The sequence below is a fragment of the Bombus impatiens genome, unplaced genomic scaffold, assembly GCF_000188095.3.
Source record: "Bombus impatiens unplaced genomic scaffold, BIMP_2.2 scf_0010, whole genome shotgun sequence".
NCBI classification, from domain to species: domain Eukaryota; kingdom Metazoa; phylum Arthropoda; class Insecta; order Hymenoptera; family Apidae; genus Bombus; species Bombus impatiens.
Genome location: NT_176429.1, coordinates 1014542 through 1038706, shown reverse-complemented (window position 1 = coordinate 1038706; position 24165 = coordinate 1014542). Strand labels below are relative to the sequence as shown.

The 24165-nt window shown below is 38.3% G+C and overlaps 1 protein-coding gene across 1 annotated transcript in view; it reads right to left on the bottom strand.

The window, feature by feature from the left end:
• Nucleotides 1–24165, bottom strand: part of LOC105680549 (connectin) — a 359117-nt gene that overhangs the window by 16979 nt on the left and 317973 nt on the right. Inside the window, exons 7-8 of the mRNA XM_033321860.1 lie at nucleotides 2672–2857; nucleotides 209–333 (exon numbers count right to left, since the gene is read on the bottom strand). Of these exons, the coding sequence (XP_033177751.1) occupies nucleotides 209–333; nucleotides 2672–2857 (311 nt within the window). The remainder of the gene's footprint in view (nucleotides 1–208; nucleotides 334–2671; nucleotides 2858–24165) is intronic.

Sequence of the window (24165 nt, the reverse complement as noted above, 5' to 3'; positions counted from 1 at the left end):
TTGTAGAAATTGTAGACAAATATTGCGTGATACGTGATATTATTATACCAGATACGATGAACGTAACATAAAATATAATGGCGACAGGTTATTCGTCCCTTAATTCAGCGACAGATTGGAAGAAACGTGGTGATGGAATTGGGGCGAAATTGATCCCGTTCCCTTCGATGGCAGGAAGAAAAATATAGAAGGTAAACGTATATCTTACCTTCGGCTGAAAATCGGAATTCGAGGAAGAATCCTCGTATCCATCTTTGCTCTCGTATTCGTCGCCCAAGTAGGCGTCGTCGTCCTCGATGCTGCCGTCTCTCAAGCTCCCGGTGCGATATTCCTCTGTAACAGCAGAGAATCGAAAATTCGAACAAAATGCATATCGAGCAGTCGTCGAAAATGCGTTCTAGATTGTTGCTGTTTCCTTCCTTGGTCTTCTATATCGCGAAATGAAATAGAGAGAAGAAAAGGGCTTGACATGTCGTAGATAAAGCGAAATAAAACGGAAACTTTTTTATTTAAAAAAGGACGTACAGCGTGATCCGCATAACAGTCGTCGCGAGAATCTTAGGATCCCTTTTTTTGATCATTTCAGTAAAATGGAATGTCGTTGAAAGTGTAGAGTAAAATGAAAATTAAAGGACCATGGTTCTCATTGTGAAAAAGTCGTCTGCTTATTAGGAGTATGAAAATTTCGATATCCACGATATCTTTTTTTTCTCTTTTAATTTATGTACGCCTACTGTTACGTTAATTTTCTGTATTTTCGTTTTAAGCGACGTATAATTTGCCTGTCAGCTTTTAAAGAGAATAACTACATTTTCATTTGTAACCGATTGCTAGGAAATTGAAATGCTCTCGAGGAATATCGATCAATTAAACCGATACCAAATATTCCTTTTGAAGGATTCGATTATCGAACAGAGAATTTGAAATTCGAAATACCGAGGGTCCCTAACAACGAGTGGAATATCGGAAATTCTATTTTATTGGTCGGGTACTGATTAAACGTTCTAGATATCGGTAAGTCCAAGCATCGGCTGGATTATTAAAGATTTTGTACGACGGTGAATTTGATCATTGAAACGGAAAACGTTGTGATTTAATTGTGAAAAATTAGTTTGCAGGGACGAACAACGAAACTGCAAAATTTCCCTCCATATCTCGAACGTTGATTAATTTGTTTAGCGTTCGCTTTCAGCCGCAATTTTATGCCCTGGACATTAAATTTTGTCATTAATTCGATTAATTCAAGTAATTTTTAGCCCTCAGATGATATCGTCGAGACACAGGGAATTATTACAAAATATTTGTTTTATGAAATTTTATCCCCTGGGATGTAATGCGGGTACTAGGTGCAACGAAACAATGGAACAAAATTTAATATAATATTATTTGTCGATATGGTTTACAATGAAACGAAAGCTCCTTTGTCTCCAAGCGGTGTTCGGTCTTTTTTTTTTTTTGTATTTCATTTCATTTTTCGAGCCTTTATTCGTATCTGGCAGTAATAGTAAACGTAACGCACCAGCAAAATAAATGAATTTAATGGATTCGTGATTTACGTTATGGCTGGTCGTTATAAAGGTTAATATTTCGGCACACTTTGTACCAATTGAAAGAAACTGTAACGCGAAACAGGTGTTCCTGCGATTCAGTTTTGCACAAAGTGGCTAATAAATAGAAACGATTTTTTTTTCTTTTCAAATGTATCGATTAAAAATCCATCTATACACGGCACACATATCGCGTTCCGATTCGTTTCGTAAAATAATATTTCCTTTCTTCCGTTTAACGATAAAAATATTGTACGCTTCAATCTACGAAACTAGATTCGAGTAGATGAATTTTTACTACGAATAATTAGTCAAAGTTTTTCCTTTTAATTTTTGGTAAATCGAAATAAATTCGGAGATGGTTAAAATGTCTATTCTTCCGTATCTCAGAGAATCAGAATTCGATCCAAACATTCGGTACGAAGTAACGTTTACCATGAACCGCGAAAACAATGTAGGGAAAGGAGCCATCCTAGCGGATAATGCAAGATCCCAAGAAGCAAGCCTTATTCATTCGTTACAATGACGGAAATGCACTTGGACGAATTCAGCTCACTGTCCTCAATGCTTTTTTGTTCACGTTGAAAGATAATATTTTGAATGACGACAGATTAACATCCGAATACGAATAACGGGATCATAAAGTGCGATTCACGCGTGTTCACGGTTTTACGCTACTCGTTTCATTTTTGTGCTACTATCCGAGAAAAAGCTCACCGTTAACATTTACAAAATGCATAGGTTATAGACTTTTCTTTTACAAATTTACTCGACTTCACCTGAACTTGCGTCGACTTTATACAATTTACTCGCAACGTCTTATCTAATTTATCACGCGACTCGCGATTCGTAAAACTCTCCTCTTCAACGTTTCCTTCATTTCGTTACTTTGCTTTATTACTCGCTATTTTGTTACAAACTTCTCACTTTCTTGTTTCGCTATTACCGAATATCTGCATTAATACTATAAACGCGTGTATAAAATACTATAAAACTTCATCGACGCTGTTACATAGTTTTACAGAACAAATGGGTCTAAGACGAAAATCTGGCTAGCAGAATGTCCAAGAAAATTGAACGGGCAGACAGTAGAAACGAAAAGCGTGTAAGCACCTTGAACCTACCTGAGTTCCGTGCAATTTCGAGCGCTTCGTTCCATTCGAGGTCGTCGTTGTTGATCTTCAGCGTTGCGTTATTGCTCTCCAGGAAGCAAGTGAGCTCCTCCAGGGACTCCCGCAGCTTTACGTTCTTCGTCTCGTTCCTCAGGCCCCAGATCCATGCCAGCTTGCAGTCGCAGATCAGTTTATTGCCTGAAACCGAGACACCGGCGGTGGATGTTTGATTAGATGGACCTTCGTCTCAACGTGTTTCCACGCTGTCGTTCATTGGAAAAGGACGCAGCAATGCTAGAGGAAGTTCGGGAATACTCGGATTTCATTGAGAAATTTAATAATATTACCAACGAGCTTTCACAATTATCCTACTTTTGGTAATTGTATCAGATTGTCGGAAAAGTTTCGTTTCGTTTCATCTTTCGTTTTATATTATTTTATTGAATTAGGTATCATCCATTTCGTCGTATTTTTATTATCATGGTCGTGTATAATTTAGTAAACTAATATAAGACAAAAAACATTGTGCGTCTTATAAAACGAAAGAAACTTTTTAAATATATATTGGGTTGGCAACTAAGCGATCGCGGATTTTGTCAATACCACCTAATGACAAAAATCCGCGATCACTTAGTTGCCAACTCAACAGTATCCAGTGGAATGGAGAGGTTCAAGATTTCAGATGAAAAAAAATACAACAAATCGAAGGTATATCGATACTATCAGAAAATACAAGCACCCGAGAATCTTGTTAGTTTTCTTAGTTGCAAATTAAAGTTGGTGTAGTTCTTTTTGAAAAATTAATACTACGTTAATTCTAAAAACTCGAAGAACCCTATTAGATCCATCGAATTGCAAGTAACAGTTAATTTAGGTGTACAATTTATGTATACTTTTCCCTTTTAAGAGGATACTCAAGAAATGAAATGAAACGATGAAAATACCGTTCGTTGCTATGTTAATTCGAATACGTGGCAACATCGTAATTCAGCGACGAAGAGTTGTAACTGTCTGCACTGAAATAATTCAAGAATGATCTGGCTGGGCTACAAGGGATGGGAGACCGCGTGCTGACTATTGTAATTAATTGTTTAATAATACATTCCTAGCAGAGGGGAAGCTTCTCCAGAATTTTGTCCCCTGTGGTCCTCAGAAATTCATGCGATTGCGGTGTGTCGTCCATATACAACCGGACACGAGGAACGAAAAGCCGACTAGAGACCGGCTTTTCGACTTTGCACGCGTTCTACCTCTAAGAGCTTCTTTATGTTCGCCACTCTTGTGGAATTTCCATAGCGAAGTTCGGCTCGCCAGGAGTTTCGCCGATTACACGCGATTCCCTCGGCCCATTTTAACGAGTTCTATTTGTTTTCGCCCCCCCACGAGCGTTGGGAATGCTTTCGCGTTGTCTGAGAATCGCGAGAAAACCTTGCCGATTCGGACAGCCATGAAATTTATATGAAATTAAGAGATAACAAAATCCTCGGATGAAAATAATCCTGGGAAAAATACGAGCTTCGAATACAGTTTTCATCTCATTTTTTTACCTTTTATTTTCCATTTTCTTCCCTTTCGTGTACCTATTGATTTCTCGATTTTGATAAATACAATGGAAAAATGTCCGATGCGAAAAATATACACGCGAGATATATCAAATCTCCAGTGCATCTGTATAGAATAACATCGTAACAAATTCCCAATACAACGTTACAAGTTATTAAAAAACAAACGAAGGGATTAATTTTTCGGACATTCTGTACCTCCGCCCGTGAAACGCACAGAATATGCGATTTCCCGGAGAGCAGCTACAAAATTACAGAAAATTCATTGTCATTTACGGGAAAGCAGCGTTGATATCTTTTCTTCTCCGTTTTCTTTTTTCTTCTCCTCTCCCCACCGCGATGGCGAAGAGCGAGGAAAGAAAGAATGCTATTAAAGTTGGTCGTTTCATTTTCGAATTCAGTGAAGAAGGATTAGCGCCAGACAACACCTCGCTTCTGTGAATGTAATGGATACGAGCGTGGTGATTGTTGCGTGGACAATGGCGCTTAGCAATTATTTTAAAGCGGCCCTCGAAACAATGAGAGCGAGTCGCGTATATAGTAACTTGTTCCATATTCCAGCTTTGAAGCTCATAATGACTCATAATAACAGCAGAAGCGGTGACTGAAGACGAACCAAGACAACCGTCTCTGTCCCTTTAATCTCCATTTATCGTGCTTTCATTGTTACGCGGCTCGGTCTCGCGATACATCCGTTTAAATTCACGTGTCTCGAACCTCGCTAGCTACTCTTTTAAGGAGACAACAGTAGAAATCATCGAATCTCATTTTTTGGAACGACGAAACCAGAGTAAGAGGAGAAAGATGAAACTATCGTTTGTTGTCTATCAGATTTTTACAAATTTTGACACGCTACGAGATGTATTGGTGCCTGTAAGAGTGAAAACCAGAAAAAAAACGTTATGATGCAATTTTTCAGAAAGTCAGAGAGAACAGCGGAGTCGTAGGATAGAAAATAAGAGTTCTCTAATCTTTTACCAGGCTTTTTGTTTATTTCGTTCATTACGCTTATTTTTGTACAGGGAATTAGAATGATGGAATTGCGACGAGGAAATGGCAGGAAATTTTGTACTTTTTATTAAAGTCTCGTTCCTCTGGATTACTTTTTCACAGATCAAAATAATGGAATCGTGAAAAAAATGGAAATTTTTTTGCAAATTCTTCACCGACTCTCATTTTTGTGGAAATTTTTCCCAGAGATTTAAGTATACGCGTGAAAATTATCGTAACGCGATCGGATCGCAATTTTTTAGCGCATTGAAAAATCAAAGTATTAGAATCGGTCGTTTTTATTTGCTACGATTACTATAAAATTTATTTCCCAGCAATATTCCATTTTTTCATATTCCCACGAACGTTTCCCGCAGGTTTCTGAAACTTTCTCCAAAGGGATAACTTTCAAGGAAAGAGGTAAAACTCCTAAGAAAACAGAACGTTCGCTAAATTTACAATGTCCACGAGCTCGTCGAAATAAAGAAGGCAATCTCGTAAATAAAAAAGTTAAGGATTCCATGAAAATAAAGTGTTCAAAGAGGCACAGCTTCGAACCTATTTATCAAGATTTTGTAAACGAAAGAATGATTTATGTAGAGTCTTACGCAAACGAACCTTACCTTCTACGGTGAAACAAGCGCCGTATTTAAGTAAGATCTTTTAACAAACAGAAAAAACGAATAGAAATATTTTCATTAATTGGTAGAACGCCAAGTATAGAGAAGCTTGCTGTGAAAAGGCTATATAAGAAGATAAAATGGTGAAAATTCTAATTTCGCTATTTCAATATCGGCAACCTTTGAATTGACAATTATAACGACCCTTAAGAGGCTTTATACCTTTTCTATACTTAGGAAATAAGAATTTTTCACGTTTTCATGAAGACGATCGGAAACGAAAAAAGAACTGTAACTTCCAAATGTTTCGTATCTTCCACAAGGAACATAAATCGAAGAAGAGACAGGGTCAAGAAAACTATAGAAAGAACTGACAATACCAAGAAGACAGCGCGTCTGGGAATGTTTAAAAAATACGAGCGATCGAAATTCGCTGGATGCAGGGGGAATTAGCATAGAAATTCGTCTCGAGGCAGGTGAAATGATATTATCGTCGCTGATTGCTTCCGTTGGTTCGTCCAGCGACGAGTTACAAACGAGTAGTAGAACGACAGAGCTCCTTGCTCTCTACTCGTTTTCTTCCTGCATCTTTCATGGCCGACATTTTCTAGTACCTCGCGTTGTGTTAGCGGGATAGTGCGCTGAAAATTGAAAGGCCAACCTGGCGAAGCAAGCGGTCTCGTGGGCTCGACTCGTGAAAGAATAACGAAATAATATAAAGAGATCTGGAGGACGGATCTCGTTTGCTGGAACGCGATCCTGCCTGATTCATCGCGGAATCAAGGAAAATACAGGTCAGAATAGGGACGTGCTGTTTCCGGATGAGCGACAAAATTGAATAAGTTGTCTCCCTTCGAGCATGAACTTGTATAGGGTTAAATCTCGTGGCTCGTTTTCGTGTTTCCTTCGTACGGGCAACGTTGCTTCTCTGCTTGACGGTTATTGCCTGCATTCTAAGTATTTTTGCCGTGATTTGTCTGTTGTGCGCTGCCGATGAAATTGCTACAGTGTAGGTTCGCCTTTTGTGCAAAGAATTTACTAAGGACGAAGAGAGATAGTTTTTAGTTTTTAGTTTTTCTCCTAGATATTCGTATCGTACGTTATTTTATCACCTTCGTAATCAGTCTTTTTTCGCCGCGCTCAACCTTTCCTTCTAATCAATTTTTTTTTTAATTATTAAAATTTACAATCAATTCTCGCATTGAGAATTTTCAGTAATTTTTTCTGCCGTGACGCAGTGACATGGCTAATTATTTATAAGTTAATACTTATTATAGATAAGTGTAACTTATAAGTAAGTATTATAAATAAGTAAATGTTACTTAATTTAGATAACTAATTGAATCTAGCGTTTAGGTCTAGCGGGTAGTGTCTCTTCAGCCTGCGGTTCCGGTCCGACGTATCGAGTAGTCCGGTAATTAGGGGGTTTCGATGTTTCTTGACTCTTTTGCTATACCTGTCGCTATATTTTGCTATTTCCTCCTGGATTGTTGGTATCTCGAGGTCGCGATGTATTAGTTCGTTGGTGACATACCAGGGTGCATTTATAATGATCTTAGCGTTTTCGATTGGAAGCGTTGAAGTATTTCAATGTTGGAGTTACTTGCTGTTCCCCATAGTTGGATTCCGTAGGTCCGGACAGGTTTTATTACGGTCTTATATAGGGTAATTTTATTCTGTGTGCTTAGTTTGGAGCGTCGGCCAGATTTTATTCAAATTATTAAATTTTATTAAAATCTGAATCGGCGAGCAAGAAATCCAAGTTAAATTTTTCTAATATTTCAAAATCCATCTTCTCAATTTCCTTTGTCGGTGAAGAGGAAAATTCTGCCGAATCTTTTCATCGGCGATTATCTGTAGCCACGCGTTCCATACCGAGACGTTGCAATGAAAATTTATTCAACGGTTTCAAACGAGCCGAAAATGAAACAGGATAGCCGTTTGAACGCGACCACTTCATCGTTGCACGCAGATTTAATAGCGACATTTAACAGCATGCCTATCGAATAATTTTCCGTCGGAAGCCGCGTCGATTATATACAGGAAATTTACGATATCAAACGAATCAATCTTTCGATTTTCAACGTTTTCGCTCGGTTCGTATACAGCGTCCAATTATGCTCGAATCACCGTTCGAATTTTCGAATTGGGAAAAGGTTAGAGAGAAACGACGCGCGTCCTCTGCTATTTTTACTTATTTAAGGCGAACATTTTCGCCGGGAATCGTTCGAATGAAAAGGAAAAAGAGGGAAAAAGGGTGACAATTTTCGACGAGCTGCGCGAATTCTTTCATTATTGCGTGAAAGACAAGGGATAATTTCTAGCGACGTCTTAGAATTCTTTCATCCGCTGTTCGAGCGATGTTCGACGAGAACGAGAACTTTGCAATTATTTTCAATCGAGTTGACAATGTCCGGACGAAATTCTGAGACGAGTGGTGAAGAACCAAAAGGGTGCAGAGTGTTCCGTAGCTACTTTTTCCTCCTGTGAACTGTCGCAAATATTTTCTCCGTGAGTTGTGTGTATTTTCTCTCGCGATAGGCGTAGACAAGATAAGCGGAAAAAGAAACCGGAGAAAACGAGTGGCTTATCGAGAAATTATTCGTAAGACTGGGCGAATACCTGACAGCATTTCACGTTCGAATATCAATTGTCCAAAAGATTAAATTTCAATCTTGTAAACCATTTCCAAACAGGTGTATTTCTAAAAGCAACTTTGAAGCATTGACTCGATAATCCCGCAAGATAAAGCATGTCTAAAAAAGGAAAGGAAATGGAACAAACAAAGCTGCTACTCAGAAAATTACTTCTTTCAGTAGCACCTGCGAACCGTTCGAAAAATTCTTTTAAAAGTCCTACCGATCCGACAAAATCCCAATAAACTCTTCGCTGCTGAAAACATCTCCAAAAGTAATTCTAAAGCTATCACGGAAAACCTTTGAAATCTTTCTGTGCTCGTTAGAAATTCTCATTGATCAAACAGCGAAATACGGAATTCATAAACGTATTAAAAATCGAAGAAAACAGAGAAACAAAAGAAACGAAGAATATCGTTGAGATTTTCCTAAGATCTGCGATTTATCCATGCTTTTATTCGTTTCGGTGTACTTTACTTTAGCTTGAATCTTTACTTGCCAATGCTTGTGTTCGTTCTAGACGGTTTTGTAGTGCATCGAACGGCACAAACCGCTTTCAATCAGCGATATCATCCAGGAGAAGAGTCTTCCACTACGCAAGATGCCATAGAGAAAGAGAAGACAAGGCGAGCGAGCAGCGTTTCCCTTTTTCGAGCGTGCTACGAGTGTTTTCTCATCGCAGTCCTGCCCGATTGAGATAGAGGGCAATATCGAGAACCGATCGTCGATTCTATCGAGATGAAAGCGAATGAATACTCCTCCCTCTACCTTGGAAGAACGTGCTCGCGCCAAGTACAGCGAAAAGTTATATGGGTTATAGAAGAATTTTTCTCACGGATATTGTAATAATTAAACGATGAATTTTTATGCCAGCTCGTTTCTTTCGCTAACGCGATTAAAGAAGTGCAAATTATACCAGAGATTAGCTTCGTTCGCTAAATATTAAACCAGTATTTTACTTTGGATAATTTATATTATATTTGTATTTATTATCGCTTGCGTTTCGGCTTCACGAAGCTTCCAATTTTCCACGTAACCTCATCCAAATTTTATACATCTGCTTTCCTTACATTTATTCGATCTAAGCTCGCTCTTTACTCTTCATTGCGTGAACTATGGATTAATTACTTGAACGACTAGCGCAAGATCGGTCTTAAACCCTTAGCGATCTTCTAATAATTATACTTTGGTCTGATTATATTAGATCGTCTGAAGAGTTTCTTTCGTTTTATAAGGAAATAACGGATGCACAGTATTTTCCGTTTTATATTATTTTATCGAATTACGTATGATCCATTCTGTTCTATCAAGTTAAAGATCACAACGTTCGACAGATAGGTTTGTATAAAGATGAGTTGTTGTAAAAGACGTGTCTGCAAAAGAAAGACACTTCTACGGCAAACAATCGGATATTTTATGTATTTTTGTATATTATACGCCTTTCTACAGCTTCAAAGTTCCCAAAAAACGCATAAATATTCGCGCACCAGTAAGAATAAAGCAGCAATTATTCTCAGAGCTGTTTTTCTAAATAAAATTTACTTTAGTCGCTTTCTATTTTTCTTTTACCAATGTCTTGGTTGAGATTCACGTTTCGCGATGAAAATTTGTACGCGCGTAGAATTATCGAAAGCGGAACGAAAGATCAGAGACGTTTCACCGGCGGTAATCAATCAACGTGTTTCAAGCTGATGAAAACTCGGTTCACAAAAGATGTTTGGAAAAGCTCGTAGCTCGTTGCGATTATAAAGAACGCGTTACGACCTCTCTTTGATACACGGCAAGAACTTTGACGGTGCACAGGATTTCAATCAGATTTTGATTTCTAGTTGGCGGATGAAACTGCCGTGAGCAGACACGGTTCTGGGAAAGATAGTTCTTACGGATGATCTAGTGAAAGCCTTCGAGCGATCCGCGCTGCGATGAGACGGAACAAACGATCGTCAAACCGATCGCCGAGTTTTCGCGTAAAGATTATTATCAGAGTTGCGGGAGAAACCACGAGCAACTTGTTCCTCAAAGAGAATTAACAGTACCGTTCCACCTCTTTCGTTTCGACGTGGCGAACTTTGAAAATGTTGTATAATTGAAAATGATTAAAATCGTGAGAAAATTCGATATACCCCGGAGGGGTAGAAAAATTATGAAATTATATATAAAAGCGATTAAAACTGTGAACGAAATTGGACGAGATATCGCAAAGTATGAAGTATCGGAATAAAAAGTGATTACAATTATGAGAAAATTGTGGAAAGAGCAAAGAAGAACCGAAAGTTACGAAATTATAAACTGAAAAATGATTGGCTCTTGATGTTCTGAAAGAGTCGCAAGAGCACCAACGAATGGTAAGTGTAAAGCAAAGAATAAGAGGAACAAGCGAACGAGAGTAAAAAATTGTAAAACGAAGAATAATCCAAGCTCGGAGAAAATTCAAAAGGGAATGTACCTGGCAATTAGAAACTATAAGATTAAAAAACGAGAAACGATAAAAAACGTTGAAGAAGAATAACGAATAATTGGAAGTTGATAAAATTGCAAAATGGAAAATGATCGAAATGATCTATGAGACGAAAGTAGAGGATTAGAAACTTGTAAAGCGAATAGTAAAATGAAGTAAAACTAAAGCTATTTAGTAAAGTAAATAGTAAATTGAAGCAAAAGTCTAGCCAGTAAACTAAGTAAATGGTAAAGTAAAGTAACGGTAAAAGTAGTAGGACAAATAAAATGATATTAAATGGATATTAGATGAAAACTTGACAAATATAGCATCGTACGATTCATGTGAGAAGTTGCTCCTGGAATGGTAACTTTTGTGAATCGGCTAATATCCGGTCCTTCCTGTGCATTTACTTCCTTCGGATTCGATATAAGGTCAGGAGAGGATAAGGGATTTGGGAAACTTCAGTTGCAGTATCTGGATAATAATGACTGCGACTCTATTATATACTTTGCACCTGATACTGGCACGTTTAACACGAGCGCGGAGGTCTATAAACTACAGCGAACTAACTTCAATTATAACGGCGATGTTAATCCGGGATTCTTAATGACTTCCTGTTCAGTTGCCACTTGGCAAGCTCAAAATGGTTTGCGACGTGTTAAGAGAGAGAACTGTATGTTACAACATAGTACAACTAATCGTATTCGTTTCGTGTTTTTGGGTTATCCATTCGAGTATCGTATGGAAAATACGAAGTGATTAACTCTACGAAGACCAATCCTTTTTATCCTGTAAGAAGAATTTATCGATAAAATTTTGTTTTATAAAGGAAATATAATATATTAAGATTTCAGATCGGTTTTATCGAAAACGAATACATCTTCTGTCGTTCAGTTCATTAGCATCGTACCAAAGGTACGTTTATTCGATGCAAAGCGAACGTATTCGTATAAATTAGTAGCCCTTTCGCTACTATGATTTTGCTTTTTACCGATGATTAATTTCACTTTTAAATCGGGTTTCATTTGCTGAAAGGGAACTTGATATCGATCCTTCCTAAAGAATTTATACGTTAAATATGATTCTTCGTTGAAGGTTCCAGCCAAAGTAATTATTTTTAACGGCGATCTGTCGTTTATCGTTCGCTCGTCGCTGTGATTTTTCTAAGAAACGAAGAACGAAGACTAATCGTGTCCATTCAACGCCTCTAGCACCGAAGAGATTTTAACGAACGAACTCGTCAAAACCCTGGTCAAACTTCGAGGATAAATCATCTTAGCACGCTTTACCGCTAACAAGCATAAGCAAACGTTTTACGCTTACGTTTGTATCTCCTGATCGCTTTCGCCGTATGAAATCCCCGCTTTCCGTTCCTGTCGAACTTTATTTCCCACGGGGAGAGTCTCTCCCCGCGGTATTTGATTATTGTTACGCACACCATCTTGGAGAACACGTCTCGTCGTCTCATCTCTTCGTTCAACGGTGATACGCTCCTTCTTCGTTTTCCTTTCTTTCCAGAGCTCTTCGTGGTCCTTTTGATCCTTCCAGGCCAGGCAGAAGGCATCGAGGATCGATCTTCCGGAATGAAAAACGGCAAAGAGTCCTCTGCTCGCGGAGGGAAATAGAGAAAGGAGGGAAACGTTTCACTTCTTCCCTTCGATCCACCCTTTCAGGCTGGCTCTCCTTATCCTCGGTCGTTCCTCTCTTGACTTTGGAATTTTCATCTACGTACGTCCAGCGAATCTTTAACCGGATCCCTCTTTATTGCACGATTCTCCTTTCTCCTCTCTGTCATTTCTCTTTCTCCTATCTTCTACTTCGTCTCCTTTTTCGTTGTTTTTTCCTCTTTCTTCTGGTTGGTTTCGTCGGGCGTTTTTCGAAGATCTGTGGAGGTTCTGGGTCAGACTGGAACAGAGAAACGGCTAGGCTCGAACAGAGGGAACGATGGCGGATGATTTCGTTTGCCGGGTGGTTCCGTGTGTTTCCTTTGAGGCTTTCGGTTAGCAGAGGTGGAATCTAATTCCGGGCTTCTTTCTCGCAAATATTCTTCCAATCGTGAATGTTCTAACGTTCACACTAGCAAAAGAGAAAGGACATCTTTAGAGCGGTTTACTTAAAAATTGTCTCCCATTTTTAGCCACGACTAGATCATTCGAGGGTGATAATAAATAAATTCAGTGGATTTCGCTACGAATAATCGTTGGTGGCAGATTAAATTGGAATGTTAAGCTCTTCCCTGAGATTGGAACGTGGTAAAAATACAAAATAACGAGCGAATAAGTAGAGCAATTTTAGAAGAATAAAATTATTGCCTGAAGGTAGAAAATTCATAAGATCGCGAAATTTATGAAAGCCAAGCAATTTTTATCGTATAATATTTATTTCGTAATATTTCTCTCCGAATTCGTCGTTAGTAGTTGCCTCTTTTGCACTTCGAGTAACTTTAATTTCCCCCATTAACTTATACCCTACTTTATCACCCCATTACAATTACGAAAATCCGAGATAGAACTGGAAGAACGACTCATATAAAAACGTAAATCCATGGAAGCTGAATGGTCGAGGCCAATCGCCGTTACATCGACGTCCAACGATTTCTGTTCGCGTAATTACAGGCACCGTTGTATTTCAGCCGGATGGTACAACAGCTAAGTGGAATAATTGTGATTGCAGGGTGGACAGCTTTCGTTCCGGGCTGCTAGTCCATAAATTTCGGCCAGCAACGCAACGGTGTTTATTAAAGTTGAACGAATCCTATTTTTGTGAAATAATCGCGCTCGGCGTCGGCTAACGAGGGTTAATCGTGTCAACTTCGACAAAACGTTCGTTAATTTCAGAATTAAAGTCTACCCATGTACGTTGTTCGCGCCTTGAATATTTATCGAAAGGGGTGTATTCTCTGTTTCTCCACGTACTTTCTCTTTTTTTCTACTCGTATTTTTATTCTTATCCCCCATTAAATTACTGTTTCCTCGAACGAGGAACGACGTTAACGCGTGATTGCTTATTTCAAATAATTCGAAATACGATATTTCTCGATTTTATTGGACTACGAATATTCTTTGCTTTTGATTTCATGGAATCTTTTATACAGGTCTCTTTTCTTTTTTGCTAAAAGTAGCAAAAAATTCATTAGAATTGGAAAAATGAACTAAAAATACGCTTTGTACGTAGAGATCTCATCCCATGAATATTTCTACTTCCATTCGCTACAGGCACGCATTAATTCACTGTTTCAGGCCGCGAGTTTCCAAGATGAAAAATTTACAGAAGCAAACAGCGATAGGCCCGAGATGTCGAATGGTTCGAGAAGATCTTTCTACGTACTTTGGGACATTTGCACGCCATGAATCGTGAATGTTCTCCGTGCTCCTTCAAAGTGCCCTCGCTCTCTCTCTCTCTCTCTATCTGTCTCTCACAGTGCCTCCAGCCACTCTCTCTTCCAATTCTTTTCAGCAGCTTTTCTTTGTTTTACGATACTCGTGTGCCCCTCTTCGTGCTTCCAGTGGTGTTGGATAGTATCAATTAAACAATTAAACAGCTTGCTCAGCTGGCCGAGATGAATCGTTAACGATGACTCAGTTTGCGACAATTGTTTCAATTCTGGTTTCGTTGAAGCTTCGAAATAACTCGACTAATGAATAAAATACAAAAATTAGATTACGCCATGATGATTTTTATTCCATGGCCTCGTGGCTTCAAGGCTTCACAATTTTATATAATATCGTCGAGAATATCGTCTTTTCGACGAACGATCTCTTAATCGTCACAGCGTACTGCGAATTACATTTTTTTTTATTTACCTTCTTTAAGTATTTTACATATTTGCGGCTTATCGCCAAAAACAATTTCACGTAGCGAAAACGTATCGATGGATTTGTTGGCCGCAAAAAAGAAATCGGAAAAATAGTGACCAAATCTTCGCGCAACGTTGACACGCGCTCGTATCTGGAGATACTGCAAATCGAGTCTGCAAATGAACCTAACGATTCAAGAGAAGATTCGTGGACAATGCAACGTTCCAATAAATGGGAAACGAAAATAGTGGGAAGAAAAAGCGACCAAACGAAAAGAAAATCGAAATAGGAAATGCGAACCGTTGGGGAATCCTCGATTGAAACTCCCGAAATTTCATCGGCGTTCTGTTCCCTGTTTTCTCTTCGTTATACCCCCAGTTGCATCGGTTTCTCCATTATCGGTCTCGTGTACAAAGTGTTCGAGGCGATGAAACAAAACGCAGGGTGCACGACAACGAATGGAAAGTTGCGGGTAGCGCGCGTAAACTACGCAGCTTGCACGGACGCGGATTAATTCGGGAATTAGCGATATTCGACGTCGATATCGGACCAACGACAGGGAAAATAGATTAATAAAACGAATCTTGACCGGTTTCGGATTGTCGGTCGGTTCTCTGGGCTAATGGATCCGCCAGATAAGAGAAACGATTATACTCTGGAAAATAGAAACGGAGCTATTTCAAGCGAATCTTCTACCTTAGTTTAAATATTTCTGGTGAAAGACACATAGCGAGGAGTTTTTCATTCGGACATCGTTTCCACATCGGTTGATTTAGCTAGATCCAGCATCGAACGAATTTTACGCAGCGTCTTGAATCTCAGGCTGGAAAATCGTGATCCTGGTTTGATATTAGGTTGCCCAATAGTTTCTTTCGTTTCGTAAGTGAAATAATAGATGCACGAGATCTTTTATTTTATATTATTTTATGGATTTATGTATGATCCATTTTGTAGTAATAGACCAAAACGGATCAAACGTAATTCAATAAAATAATATAAAACAAAAATAGTTGTGCATCTACCACTTCTTTATAGAACAAAAGGATCTTTTGAGACAACTTAATCTCTTTGTAACGTGACAAAATTTTATAAAAAGTAGTAAACTGTGTGCTTCTGAAATTCGCTTTCTTACGTACGACCTTTTTAAATATAGCGCAAGCAAAGAAACAGTTCGCATCGTGCTCGAAACAGAATCACGTACGATCGAAAACGCTGGAATTAACATATCCATAAAAATGTCGAGACTCGGTTTTTCTCTTTCTTACGTGATATACCTGCTATTATACGCGAGTTTTTGGAAAAATTAATACTGTAGCTTTTACTCGGATCGAATACATATTAACATTACTTTGCTGAAAATTCTACCATGTTGAAGCAGACAAGTTTATTTGTCGCTATATTTTATTAATTGAAAGTTGAGAGAAAAAAAGAGGATAAGAAAAACGAGGCGACCGTAGTAACCATATTTACTGGAAGGCGTGTCGGCTTTTCGTTTGTTATTAGGGGAAACATACCCGCGTGCAGAGAATACGAGCGGTACAAGATTCCTCGAGAGGAGTTCCCCTTTCATAAGAATATCTCCTGGACGAGTCTACCGTAATAACAACGCACCTCCCTCGTGTTTCCTTTCGTATTGTTCGCGTTGTTTCTGTGTTACGGTAATAATTGTCGTGTAGCAGGATATTATCAGCTGTCTCTTTCTTGTTCAGATTATTCGAAGAACGAGTCCTTGAAATTCTTCATTTTTCCTCTATTTGTCTATTTATATTTTTGAAATAAATTTTTGGAAAGCTGTTTCTTTTTTGGATTTTCTGGTAAATCGAAATTTAATAAAAATTATATTGGATTAGTTTAAATAATTTTTACAAGATTTTTAAATAATAAATATCGTTTCGTTTCACTAATTCCAAAATCATAAAATATTTGACAATTTTCAATTTGTATATCGTTTTATACAGGAGGGGCTTCAGCGTATTTCTTTTTCTTCTAAAAGTTTCAATCATTTAATCAAAGTAAGAAGAATCAACAACCAACAAATCTGTATGATTTATCAAACTTACGTTTATATAAAGTTGTACGATTATATAATAGAGAAAATTTTCACTATTAAGATAGCTTTGATTGAAAAATTTCATTATTCAAACGATTTATATTTATCGAAATCTTTCGTCTCTGTCGAAGATGTTGTCCATTATGCAACCATCGTTCCAGTTCAGTAAACGTGGTCAACCATATTTCCCATATTTTTCCTATTTTGTAACGAAGAAACTGAAAAATTTAATACACCGTCAATCATTTTATATTATAGAAATTATCTTTTTATTTGGATTTCGAATGAAATACGTATTTTCGCTATAACGTCGAGTATTTAATTAAAAATATCAATCGTCACAAAAATGGCTATTCCGTGTTCCATTGGCTTTTTATGGAACATCCCGGATTTATTACGCCCTAATAAAAGATTTAAAGGATTCTTGAATTTCATAGATGCTTCGCTTCTTCAAGTATCTCGTATTAAAATATTCCTTTTTAGTCACCAAGCGACATTAAAATAAAAGGAGAAGGTGGAGGGAGTTTCGTGGCTTTTTCATCAAATGATTATGATTTTCTGCAATATTTTTATTTATTTTTATTTTTACCTGTCCGCGTTATTAAAAATTAAAACATTCCCTTTCCGTCACCGAGTGACATTAAAATAAAAAACCTAAGAAAGTTTAATTTATTCTGTTTTTTCACGCAACCTGCGAGTGATTTCTATTCCCTTTGAAATTTTATCTACTTACTTTTCTATTTTATTATCTACTTATTTCGCGGCATTATGCCCCATTTTTCGTTAATGCTCTTGCATTACCTTTTCGTTAGAAACCATAGATGCAACGTGCCGCTTACAAACGGCGAGTTTGTTTCGGTAAAACCGATACTTTCGATACCTTGAGGGACAATTTCTGCAACAAGGAACATGCAGGTCCGTATTCATGCTCACGCGTACACTCTATGACAAGCGTCGTAAAAACGAATCGTTCAAGAATCCACGAAGCCTGTATCACGTGTAAATATCGAAAATCGATCGACCTGAATTTCAGTTACACTTGCTGTGCATTATACGACCGTCAGAGAATTTGAAAAAATTTAAATTATTTAAACCATTGTTGTCCATATTCGTGTCACATATTTCAGCCTGTTATCGATGTCGCTATACTTCAAGAGTATCACTTATAGAACGGAAAATTTATATTATTCGCGCGGTTAATTTTCTTTGTAAATCAGTTCGAAAAATTCGTAGCTGACGACTAACGTTCATCCAGATTCCTTCGATCGAACAAATCTCTATTCTTTTCCATTTTTCCGATGTTACCTGATTTCTATACAAACGTACCCGGTTTCCAAAATTATCAAGTAGGAACTTTATATCAAAAATTACCAACGACGACGATAGAAATTCTACAGCTTACGACAAAATATTGCAAATATTCAACGCGATACGCCAGACAACAGAATTCGCGATAAATTTGCCCACGAAAACAAGAATAACCAAGCTCCCAGCGTATCCTGCATAGTCCGGCAACTTTCGATCAAACTTCCATTTAAACTTGAAAGCTGTGCCTTCGTTTCGAGATGAACAACGCCTCATCCACGTTGCAGAGAGCGACGTATATTCGACTGCAGCCTCGAAACCTACTGCGTTTCACAAAGCAAGCCCTATTGGCAGGTCAGTCAGCTATTCGAGTGCCGTCAGAGGTTTCGGCTCGGTGCTTGCAGAAGACAACGTAGACGGCGCGATATCGTGAACGCGTGCTCGCCGGAAAAATTGAATACGTGGTCCGCGTGTTAGGACACCGGATGCCTGGAAACCCGTTTCCTCTTTGATCGCCGATATTGGTAACCGGATCGACTCGCTTCCCGCCAGAAACGATACCCTTGACCGAGCTGGCAGCTTCGATTTCCCTCCACCTCCGTCTATTTCTCTTACACGTCCTTTCGTTCGTCGTTCCAGCATGCGGAGAACCGTGCGGATAGGAGATAGAGATCGGGAGAAAGACAGGTTTTTGCGCTACGACTCGTCGACGATTTCCGCCCGCCAAGAATTATTTAACGATCGGTATTTCCTGTCGTATGGCGGAGAGATAGTATTGGCAGCAGGGCAACGCGATATCCGTATCGAATTTTAATCCGGTACTCCGCTTTGACGTAAGCGAATATTCTGCCGATGGAATGTCGTCGCAAATCATTTTCTTCTTTTGAGCGAGGCGAGGTGAGCTTTTTCTGGTTGCTCGTTTCATGGAATTTGGTGGTTTTTGAGGTCGATAAAAGTTCTACGCATTCTTTGTTCTGGGAGGAAGTTCGGGAGAAATTCTCAAATTCCATAGTGGCTTTCTGATTTTCAAAAATTTTTCCAATTATAGGAAATTGTTGAAAATGACAACGTGAGTTCGTGCTCGCCATCCATATGCAGATGCGTTAGTTATACGAAATAGTAACTAGAATATAATCCTAGTTACAATCGATAGATTTAATCGATAGACTTAAAATGTTTTTTTGTTTTTATCCCTAGTTTTTGTAAGCGCGTACAATAAAGGTTCTTTTGGCTCAGAACGATAGATAGATTTATCCATTCGATAAAATAATAACTATTGCGATCTTACCTCCGAGTATAGAAATAACAACAGGAATTATAGGATAATTTCGTAAATCGTGAAAGTTTAATTTTTTAAACGCGAAAAGTTCTTTTTGAAAAATTATTCATCTTTTTCAACTATTCCTTCGGGAATCTCTATCTCTCGTTGTTAAAGGAATTTTGTGAAAAGAAGAGATTTAGAAGAATAAAAATGAAATTTGATTTAAATACGTATCTTGGAAGCTTATTGCACCGTATGTTAAAATTTATTATTATTTTCTATTCTATATATTTTTCGTCTTTATAAAAATATCGTATCGTAACGTTTATAACACGTAGTTCGTTGATAAAGATTTAAAAAAGATACAGACGTACAAATAAATCGTCTTCTGGTATTTTTCTTATTATCCTCGGTTCTCCTTTATTCTGTTTCTCTCTTGTACCTATTCACCATTCCTTTCTTATCTTTCTCTCAACTTTTGTTCCGACTATGTAGTTCATCCCTTTCCACTCGTTTTTTACTTCGATCGTTACTTTGATCCGTCTTGTTTCTCCTTTATTTATATCTCTCTTCCGCCTGTCTTTCACCCGTCCTCGCTTTTTTTTCTTCCTTCCGTTTCACTTGTTTTTCCACTCTTCTGGTCGTTACTTTGTCCCCCATCTCCCTTTCTCACCCCTTCAACTCCTGTTCTTTTCCCTCTTTTTCCCTCCGTATGAGCTGCTTTTACTGGCCCTTGCTCATTAATTCGATATACTCCTCTTTTTTTCTCTCGTCATCTACATTTACTCCACGCGTTCCGTATTTCTTTGCATTACCTCGTTTCTTCTTTCTATATTCAACTTCTTTTCCATCGATTGATCGAGAATAATTATTCTCTTCTTTTCCTCGATATTTTCATTCGTTTCCTCTTACAATTATTTTCAGGTTCTCGTAAAATATACTTTGATTCGTTTCTTACCTATTTATACTTTTTGTTTTTCTTTCTTACATTTCACTTCCTTTTCTCGGCCAATTTTTATATCTTTCTGTACGTTTCTTTTTCTCTTCTTTTGTTTTCAATTGTTTTCAGTCTTTTTTTCCGCGGAGTTTCTTGCGACTCGTTTCTTTTAATTGCTCGTCATTAGTACTTTTTTCCCAGGAATATATCGAAAGTTTCCTTTTTCTAGTCCGTTGTACTTTTTACGTTCGACCTTTCTTATTGTTTAAGGAAAGGGAAACTTCGAGTCTTAGCGTGGTTTCTTCTTTTATTTTTTTTTACCCTATTTATAGTATGTTGGACTTTCTTTCATTGCCTTAATTTACGCTCTCCTTGTATTCCTTCCTCACCACCTCTTGGTTTTTCATTCTTTTCTTCTTCTTTTTTTTCCCTTTCGTCTCAATCGAGTTTCTTTCTCACGTTCTTTGTTCCTACATACACTCATTTAGCTCTTTGCTTCATTTAATTCCCTTCCTCGTCTCGCTACATTTCCCTCCTTTTATTTATTTAGCTCTCCTTTCTTTTACGGCATTTCGCTAGTTCTTGTTACAACAATTTACATTAACTTCTGGCATACTGTGTACACTAAGACACTAAGATACCGATTCAATTTTTTATTCAAACTGAATTATACGAAACTTCTACTTTTTTCATTATTCCTTCTAAATTGCTTTCTTTCTTCGTTGTCTTCTAAAATTATTCCTTGAAATATTCTTCAATTATTGTCTATTATCCTCCAGCGATATCACGAAATCTCGATACTATCTCAAATAAAAAAATTTTCTAAATTAATAAATACAATAAAAGATATATTCAAATAAAATCGTGCAATTAATCTAATCGATAGATTTATCAAATCTAACGATAAACTAATGTATCGCGAACTAATTGTTCGGAAATTCTATCCTAGAAGAGAAAAAAGCAAAGAAAAAAAATTGCCAAAGCAAATGAAAATCTATTTAAAAAAGGTTCGTTCACCCTCTTCCTTTGCCATTTCTCGTTCTGCTTACATCGATCCTCTCCTTTCTCCTTGCGGCTCGTCTTTTTCTCTCTTTTTTCCTTTCGTCCACGTCGTTTCTTTGGCGCTCGAAGACGATGTTAAAACATTTGCACATTTTTATCGCGGACGAACGAGCAGGCCGACGAAAGGGAGACAACTAAATCGATAAGGCTCGTGGTGGCTAGCCCTGTTGCGTGATATCGCGAAATATTGCTACGGCACGCGCTGCAGACAGATATTTCACGCGAATGTGCACCGTCGAAGCCGAGGGTATACCTTATCCGCGTTTCATGTAACCACCACCGTCGCGTAAAGTGGAGGAATTAGTTGGCCCTCGAACGTTTCTTCGCAGCCGCATTAAAGTTGAAACTCGAGTCACCCGATTTCCTCTAGCAAAGTTTCCAGTAAAATGTACGAGTCATCGTGAAGGAAGAATTTCAATGGAACTTTCGTAATTCTTGTGGATTACGTGGCTTTACATCGTATAATTCTAATCTTATTTTAATACGAGATTTCGGTGTATTTAAATGGAAATACCGAAGTATCCTTGTTCCGAGCTATTCTACCGTTATGGTTGAATTTGTCGCTTTATTCTCTACGATAGTACGAAAGAGACTAAGTATACGCGTATAAAGAAGCATGGAAATCCTTGAAATTTCACGCAAACATCTTGCAATTAGCGAACACGATTTAAAAAGAATTTGCGATAGGGCGCCTGGATAGAGAATAAAACGATCGAAGAGAAGGCAAAAGGATAATTATATCGTCGCGAAAAGAAACTTTTCGCCGCGGTCGCTTACCAACCGGTTAGAAGCTACTTTTTATTCGATTTCTGACAGAGCAGACCGGTTTTTAATTCGAAACTTTTTACCTTTTAGTTTTGATGCAGCGCCTCGACGGAATAACAGCGCGCTGTTTTATTTTATCGAATTTCTAGAGTCACTTGCGCCGATGCGGCGCGAAGTTGAAGCGTGTACCACGGGGATGTTTCAGTTTGTTTAATCCGCGGCAACATTTTAGTTGATTCAACTCGCTGCATCCCGCGGATTTCAGTTTTCGCGTGCTGGCGAAAGTCGAAGGCGATACTTCCGTTCGTCGTACGCTTTCACCGTGCTTCCTTATTCCCCCAACGAGCAACTGCAATCTATTTTTTTCCTTCTGTCCGGCTCGAGTAAGCGATCGAAGGATTTTAGAGCAAATGAAACGAAAATATTTGACGTTAGATCGGTGACCCCTGTCATCCTCTCGAAGGAGGATGGAAATTGCGACGAGAAACGGGATGTCGGACGAATGTAAATGGTGTCCGACAGGACGATAATTTGCAATTAAATAAACTTTTACCGTTGGCTCGATGAAGGAATAAAACCTTGCTTTTTATAGTAGACGATCTTTGAACCAATACGAATGGAATTTGTTGGTTTGTTCTTAGAGTTTGATGAGTTATTTAAGTTCAAAAGAGAACTTCATTGTGGTCCATGGAAAATGAAGTTAGATTTATAATTTAAGTTTCCGTTTCCTTACTGTTCTACTTCTTCGTATTTCGATGTTAAAAACTCAAGCTACGTTGCAATTTGGCCGCCGGGAACTTCGATTCGTAAAAGACGATTTATCGCCTCTTTTTCCTTTCCTTTCGTTCGAACGATCTGCACGAAGAAAGTCAGTTCTCAAACTTGATCGGTATCGTTCATTTTTAAAAGACGCGTCTTTCAATCTGGCAAGTCTTTTTCATCTTCGATTCAGTCGTATCGAAATTCTCAGCAGTTCGCTCGTAGATACAGCGACGTTAAGAACCAAAAGATCCGATCTTCGCATACAATTTTTGCGCAGTTATCATTTCCTTTTTGTCGTAGTAATATGATATACTGGAAACCTCGTAGACAAATATCCAGAATCCATGACGAACATCGGACCGATACAACTTCCTGATCAGCTTCGAAACTCCTATCAAATTGTTCGGTGGAATTATCTCTGGCTATGCAAGTTCTCACCCATATATCAACAACAAGAACAACAACAAGAACAACAACAACAACAACAACAAGTGAACAACTTAAATTTCATACAGTAAACTCGTTTCGACTTCGATGAACCGGTCACAGTACGAACTAACACTGGACGGATCACGTTTCCCCTCAACTTTCGAGTAAACGCAAGATATTCGCGGTTCAGCGCTAGAAATTAATAATTGCGTTTTGATGAATCGTACATATTACAGGTCCTGCTACGCGCTAAGAGTTCTCTGGATCTCGCACAACCACCGGGACGTATTAATCCTCGCGGTAACGAGGATTTAACGGTGGCCAAACTTGCGGAAGTTGAGCGCCATCCTCCGGGCCGCCGCCAGTCACGCGCACTCTCGGCCTGGGTCACCGGGCTTTCACGCCTGTTTAATTAATCGAAAATGGACGATCGGGATCGGTAGTGTCGACGGAGAGCCGGAAGGTTCTCGAGGAAATTTGTCGTCGATGGCGGAAATTGGCAAGTCGGGGAACGCTTCGAATCGATGAATTGATAAACTGACTTTCAACCAGTTGTTTTATACTTCTTCCTCGGTCATGGTTGATTGGCAAATTGCACAATTCCATGATTGAATATCATTGTGGCGTTTTATCATATCGGACTAAATTATAGCGTTGATCGCGTTGGCGTTTCTTTTTCTTTTTTATATTTATGCAAATTCTCGTACTGGCTGATTAAATTCCGAATTTTATTGCTGGTTTGTTGTATTGAATTTGCCCTTTTCGAGATTAATTTAGATTTTAATTAGAATTGTATAGGTAGAATTTCAAGGAATAGAAAATAAATGAATTCGTACTATTTGCTTGTAAGTTGGAAAATAAGTTTGAAACGATATTTTTGTATATCAAAT